This window comes from Dipodomys ordii, unplaced genomic scaffold (assembly GCF_000151885.1).
Source record: "Dipodomys ordii isolate 6190 unplaced genomic scaffold, Dord_2.0 Scaffold5, whole genome shotgun sequence".
In the NCBI taxonomy this organism is placed as follows: Eukaryota; Metazoa; Chordata; class Mammalia; order Rodentia; family Heteromyidae; genus Dipodomys; species Dipodomys ordii.
Window position 1 is genome coordinate 24,430,902 of NW_012267221.1, and position 7,516 is coordinate 24,438,417.

The following is a 7,516-nucleotide window of genomic DNA, read 5'->3' on the forward strand; positions in this document are numbered from 1 at the left end:
GCTTTTCAATTGGACTTGCCAATAATACCTAATTAGCTTTGGGTGATAAGCTATACATGTTTTGTTAAAGATGATGATAGGTTGTCTGATGAGGTAACACGGTGGTACAGTGCATGTACCAAGTTCTGAGCTCAATTCCTAGCAACACAAACACACACACACACACACACACACACATACACACACACGTGGTTTTCTCTTTGAGTTTATCAAATAACAACAAACATTTTGCTAACTATCCATTCTTTCCCGTAAAGACATTTTTCAAAATCTCCATTTAGTGAAGGATTCTTTTTTTTTTTTTTACTGGCCAGTTGCTGTTAATGGTATTAAAAAACAGAACTTTGGGCTAGGGAGGTAGCTCCAGTGGTAAGCCTGCCTAGCAAGTGAGAGGCTCTGAATTCAAAGCCCAAACACCCAAATAAACAGAACAAAGAAAGAAAACCACAGAAAACTTGTGGAGAGGGGAATTTCCTAGTTTTCTCAGTAATTTGTTTTCAGAAATACAAGGAACATGGGCGGGGTGGGGTGGGGTATCTGAGGGTGACAGTGACAAGCATTACTGGTCTCTGGTCACTTCCAAACTGTGGCAGAAACTGAAACCTCTGCCTTACTATTAAAGATCATGATTTAATGAGTTTTCCAGGAGCCAGAGAAATATGTGAACAAAAGATTTTGGGAGATGCTTGAACAAATGTCTGAGTGGCTGGAATTGCTCAACTGTCCAAGTGTGTTCACAGATGAGGAATTGTGATTCCCTTCTGCACACCCCGAGGGCGTGCACCAAACATCCATCTGTTTAAAAAAGCCACGAAGCACGCTATTCACAGAGCTGGTAAACTGTGACCTTGTCTGCAAACAGGCTCAGAACCCTCCTTTGAAGCTGCATGTTGTGGTGCTCGTCTACAGCCCTAGCACTCTAGAGGCAGGGAAATCAGTGTGAGGCCAGCCTGGGCTATATAGTAAGACCTTGTCTCAAACAAAACAGAAACTCCAACTCCCTCTAAAAGTTGATTTAATAGATAATTTACCATGATAAGGTATGGAGGGATGACATGTTCTAATTGTAAGCAGTTTTAAACGATTCTTTTAGGAGCTTGCTGTAAATACTTTAACAATAAATACAAGAGATGAGAGAAAAGTACTCAGTATTAGGTAAATGGCCAAATACATTTTCTAAATTCTCATTCATGGCTAAAAACCCTATCCATTTTTTAATTTCTAAAAGCCAAATTTAATAAATTAACAAATGCATGCTGATAAAACACCACATTACAACTGAAAAGCAATAATAATTTCACAGAAAATGCTCTGTGTTGTACATTTTTATTGGTAGGCTAACTTATTAAAGTAACAAATCTGGAACACATTTTGATTTTGCTGCAGAGAAAGTACTACGTTAGAGAAGAGCTAGGAGAAACCAGAAATGAACCATTTGCAAAAATTCAGCATGACAGTCTATGGTAATGCAATAGCCAGGGGTGCTGTTTACCCATATGTGTGTGCATGTTTATACAAGTATCAGAAACCAAGGGCATGGACCCCAAAGCAAAGTTATGACAGTTTTCTCGGGGAAACATGCTGGGTGACAACCACAGACGACCCAGGACGGAGAGGCAGAGCAGGCACAGGTCTGCTTCCTTGGTGTGGGGTTTTCCTTATCAAATAGGGGTAATCATGCAATAGTTTGAGTTTCTCTTAACATGATAAACACCCATAATTACTAAAACTGGAAAACATGTGTTCACTGTTTACAAGGACAGCTGAATGGAGTGGTGCTATGGAAAGACAAAGTTCCTTCATTTTAATCTGGTTATTTGCCCAAACCTCTAACCAAGAAATAATTCAGCTAGTGGAGCCAATTAAATTACTATAAAACATTCCTTCATCTGTAAAACATTTCTTTCCCTGAAAGTGAAATTTAAAATAAAATGTCTTCATTTTTGATAAGCAGCTCCACCACCAGTCTCTGATACCGTATATCATTCAGTGCAGCCATGGCGTCTAGTTCTGGGGATCTCATAAGAGTTGGACCAAACACTATCCCAAGGTTCTCTGCACTCATCAGATTCTCCTTCTCATGGAGGGTCACTCTGAAAACACAAGAAGAAATGACTAAGTCAAGACTTCTTCATTGGGTCCGAGCACTAAGACAAGCAAAAGATTCATAATAAAGATGAGATGACTGATTAACTCTTTTGCCATGCTGTTTCTGCATACTTCCCTGAAGCTTCACAGTACTGACTTCCCTGAAAGAAGATTTCTTTCAATAAGAACCGTCCTGATGAGGGATGAAGCTCACATGTGAATGAATGTGCTGGGCTGTAGGGTATGGGGACGATTGTCTGGATTCTCCTGCTCCAGTTGTAGGAGAGAAGGACCAGGTCACCCTGACCAGCCTTCCACCTTCCCTCCACTTGGCCTCTCATGCTTCTGATGGGAAGCTTTCACAAGTTGAAGAGTTTAATGAGTGTTTGAGGAAAAAGCAGTTGAGATAGTGACAGGACACAGCTCAGAGTAAGCACAACTATTCTTTGCTTTACCACAGCCACAGTGTAGACTATTATTTGAGTATCAGTCCTTTGTTTTAGTGTTTCTGTTAATTTACACCCAAATATGCAGCAAGGTTGAATTTATGAGTAGAATTTATGAGTAGAGCATATTCCACAAAGGCTTTCGTTGCTTTCTCTAAGGTCTTGGAAGCCAGCTTGCCTATTCTAGAAGGTCCTGGCCCTTTTAAAAAAAACCGCTTAAGTTTCTATTTCCTCAATGCTGTACTGTTTTCCCAGTGTGATGTGAAAATTCCTGCCCCAGTTGCAACAGTCTTGTTATACTCCTTCTCAGAATGAAACTCCCAATTCTCAGAACTGACTCTCTCCCCAAATTCCCATGGTCCAGGTAGTGTGACCCATGTGACTACCTCTATCACGTAGTATGACCTGTGTGACTGCCTCCTAAAATTCTGTTTAAATTCTACCCACACTTGTCCACTGCTGCTGCCTCTATTCCCACTTGGAGCAGCCTGGCAGGTCTGTCCCCCAATAAAGCCTTGATCCCTATTAGTTGCTTGCACTTCTTACCCTTTTAAAGAGAGTAAACACAAATATCTAAGAGTGACTTGCAAATTGCTTTGCTCTTACTTTTACTCTGCTGAAACTCTTTCCCCTTCCACAAAAATCAATGCATGTCCTTGGTAGAATATTAGTATTTCTAGCAGATTTGCAAATACTCAAACTGCAAATACATTTATGTCAGAATTGGGTGTGTGCAGTATTGTAGTACAGTATTTTTAGCATTCCTTTTTAACTAGTGTAATTTCTCATAAGACAATACAGCTATGCACTTATCCATTCTTTCAACAGATCTCTTGTTCTTCCTTTCACCTTCACACATTTTAAGATCTGTATGCAATACAAGTGTAAGATTCCAATCTAACTTGCCTCTTTAGATGTGCCATCAGGTACCGGAGGGTTTCGCAGTGAGCAGGCGGTAATAGTTTCAATGCTTCATGAAGGGTTTCTAACTGCTCATCAGGATCCATAATTTCTAAGACAGCAAGTCAAAACCCAAAAAGAAATGCTTTAACAAACTGATGCAAATGGCTCACTGAACACTATTCTGTGATGCTCTTTTCAAACTGTTAGAAAAATACTTTTACACAGATCCTTGTACCCAATTCTGGAAAATATTTTTTTTAACACTAAGCCACAGATTTACAAAGGCTTTTAGGTCAATGTGGCAACACTGTTTATTTGCATTTGGGGGAGAAGTATCTACTTTTTGTTCATATGAGTGTATTAGGAGTTGAATGTCTTAGTTTAGAAACTATGGAAAATAAAATGGAAACTGAATATTCAGGAAGTAAGTATAAAAAATTCGGATGCATAGTAACAGACTCTTATACATGCAAGGACATTCAGGTTAGATCATCTTAGAAAATTTAAGACATATTTAAAGTATTCAAAATATTTTGAAAGCTGTGCTTCCCATCTACTTCCTGTGATAGTCACACACACACACACACACACACACACACACACACACACACACACACACACACACACACAAAGTGGTGCTTAAGGTAGAACCCAAGGCATTGTGCATGATAAGGCAAGTGTTCTACCATTAAGCTACACTCTCAGCCCTCTCTTGCAACCAAGAAATCTATCATGTAATGTTTACCTGCTTTATATATTATACTTAGTTTTAAATTACTTTGTGTTACATAAAAAATATGTCTCCATTCAAAGTACAAGCATTTTGTATTTCTTGGGATATGCAAAAGAACACACAGTGGACTTGGAAAGCAATTCTAAATGTTCTATATGATGGCAGGACCCTTGAAATAACTGTGGCTCTTTGAAGGGTACATATTCATTTGGATATTTTAGATTCGCTGTATCAGCCAAAACCCCAGCTCATTCCTTTCAGGCTAGAAGTTGCATTTGATTTATCAATCATTTCTATAATTAGAAACAGTCAACATCTTCGAAATTTTGAGAGCACTGCAGGGGGAAAAAAAGAGAGAGAGAGAGAACCATAACACATTCTTATTCTGGGATGATGGGGTGTTTTAAAATGGTGGGTTCTGTAACAGGACCCCATGCTAGGAGTCCTAATTGGGATGGTATCCTTGAGGTATTAGGAAGGTTACATTTGAGCAGAACAGAAGATCAAAACTCCTGGTCTTTCTAACTTATAAAGCAAGCCAACTCAATGGCACAGTAGTTGAGTCATATAAAAACTGGCATAAGATAAATGTAAAATTTCTAGTCTTGGCAGAACAGATTTGATAAATTTCAGAATATGAACTGTGACTGAAGCCTTTTAATTCAAAAGAAACTTTGATTATTTTACAGTTTCTGCCCCTAGTTTTCTTGATTCCTAATTAATTTCTTTGCAAAGAAGAATGAATTATTTGCCCTTTGCAAATAAATGTGCTGTCGCAGAACCGTGGGACCTTTAAGAAGTGTTAACTCATTACACCAGTTCTATCTCAGGCAGTGAAATTCAATAGTCCAATGTCTAAAATTAAGAAAAGAAATTCCATTTACCGTGGAAAGCTAGTTTATTTTGTTTTAAATCACAGGGCTAATTTGAAACTATATGACTGTGAAAACTGAAAAAGAGTTTCCCTTTTACTTCTATTAATCTTTGCAAGGAGAACCTTGAACAAGTATGAAATTAAGGGTAGTGTTGATGGCTAGCTAATGACAACACGCAACAAAGTTTATAGTGTATTCCAATGATGAGGGGCTTAGGGAAATCATTGGGTAGGAGGCACAGCAAATGTGCGAGTTTTCAGTGTTAAATGGGTGGCCAGAAAGGTTCTCAGTGAGAAAGAAACCTCCAGTAAAAACTCAGAGGGAGGGAGAGAATGAGCTGTGGAGGGCTGGAGGAAGGATGGTTCCTGGAAGAAAAGACCAGGTATAGGTCATGAGGAGGGCAGACTGTAACATCTGAAGCAAGGTGGAAGCCATGTGCTTGCTCATGTCAGCAGCTGCAAGTAATGTTTCAAACCTAGGCCAACATTTAAGTAAAGCTATTTTAAAGTATGCTTTGTTAATTTCCTATAGAGAAACTTAAGTCCAGGAAGAATAAAACTTAGCGAAGCAAAAGGGGTGACTCAGTGGCAGGGCTAAAGGAAAACTAGAAAGCTCTCTTTCCCAGGTTTCTCTTTAGAAAGTTCAAGGTTGCTGGAGGAACAAACAACCCTAGGTTTTGGCTTTATATGCCTCATTCAAGACTGATGGCTTTTATAAGATCTTCTGGGAAGTCTTCTTCAGACTCCCCAGCTGGAGGACAGTACACAGTACTGGACTAGTAGGAGCTCTCTGGTGGAGGTGTGATTTTTCACCATTGTCAGACAGGTACACAAATGTTGGCTTATTCAGTAGCCTCGTCTTCCAGAGTTTGTGTTCAGGAGCAGCAGGGTCTCAGAAGTGAGGAGAGGGAGGCGTGGAGGAGGCAGACCCAGATTTCACAATGGGCTAGGAGGGGAGTGTCTAGGCTTAGGGAGGCTATGAACAGGAGGAAGTCTACAGTCAGGATGGCCTGACTTGGCATCCATTCCTTGTCCTCTCCAAGGAAGGCTGCAAAAACAAATTCACTAGAAGGTGAACGTTCACCAGCCACTGCAGAAGAAAACTTTTTGATAAACTCTGACTTCTGTTGGCAAAGAATGCTAACAAATGCTAGACATTTTCTGGGGCTGAGAGATCAAGAAAACAACAACAGTTTAAGAATGACTGCATTGGTAGAGTCATCTACCCTTGTCCTTTACTTGAAAGAGTTTTCTCCTTTTTCTTCCTCTTCCTTTGTGCAGTCTTTTCCTAGTTCCAGAACTGTTCAGAGTGGAGAGAACCAGAGCTCTGATGAGGCACATGTAAGGTTTGGGTGTCTGAACCACTCCTCCAGTGACATGACCTTGGTCAACTTACACCCTGTCATGTCTTCTTTCTAAAATAATACTGTAGGTATAAATTGGCCTGACCTAGTATATGTTCTCAGCCATTAGAGAAGTCAAGCAACTCTCATCTTCCTTGTGTGCCTCTTAAGAGATGCCTTGGCATGCATGTCCAAGGAACAAAGCATACTTTACTGTCAGAAATGACATGTGAGAGAACACAATATTCCACAAAGCTGTTGCTAACCAACATGCACCACATATATTCATAGGAAGTACAGTTATTATGCTAGAGTTTTTGGTATCACAAAATATTAAAACAGCTGAGATGATAAGAAGAGACATTTATACCTTGATTTAAGAAAGTTGCTTCCTTATGATGTGGTTTTAAAGGCTCTCTCTAAGGGGTGAGATGGAATGTCTTAAGTCATTCAGACAGGAATGCTGTTTCAGAAATGAAACCTATAACAATGACAAGTGCTTTGGAAGAATTGAAAAAGGGAGATTTTCCTTAACAACAGGGTGGGTATAGGGAAAGAAGGTGAGGGCAAGAAGAAACTTGAAGCCAAGTCCTTTAAATCCAACAAGATGGCTTGGATGGAATCTAGGTGGGGTGGTAGTACAGATGTCAGAACTGGGGTTGAATCACTGCTCTGTACACTGTTAACTACCCTTGAGTTAGGCACAGTGCCAAGTCTTAGTTTTTCCTTCTAAGAACTCATACCAGTCCAGTTTACCCTGCAGTTTTCTTGGGGTCATGACAAAGGAGATAGAGAAGCCTTTCAAAGGGGAGGCTATTTCCAGGTGCCAATCAGGCTGATGACTTCTCTGGGAGGTTATGTCTATCCCATAAAACAGGAGTGTATTAACTCTATTTTCACAATCAGCACCAAGTTCAATTCAAGATGAGGGGAGTTGGGCTGGGAAGGTGGCTCAGTGGTAGAGCGCTTGCCTTGCATGCCTGAGGCCCTGGGTTCGATTCCTCAGCACCACATAAGCAAAAGGAAAAAAGCCGGAAGTGGCACTGTGGCTTCAAGTGGTAGAGTGCTAGCCTTGAGCTGAAGAGCTGAGGGACAGCGCCCAGGCCCAGAGTTCAGGCCTCACGACCGG

At 40.3% G+C, this 7,516-nt stretch overlaps 1 protein-coding gene across 1 annotated transcript in view; it reads right to left on the minus strand.

Annotated features, from left to right (window-relative positions):
* Positions 1 to 1,312: 1,312 nt before the first annotated feature.
* Chn1 (chimerin 1) overlaps positions 1,313 to 7,516 on the minus strand; it is a 45,995-nt gene continuing 39,791 nt past the window's right edge. Inside the window, exons 5-6 of the mRNA XM_013030888.1 lie at positions 3,441 to 3,546; positions 1,313 to 2,093 (exon numbers count right to left, since the gene is read on the minus strand). Coding sequence (XP_012886342.1) covers positions 1,922 to 2,093; positions 3,441 to 3,546 — 278 coding nt within the window. The 3' untranslated portion in view covers positions 1,313 to 1,921. The remainder of the gene's footprint in view (positions 2,094 to 3,440; positions 3,547 to 7,516) is intronic.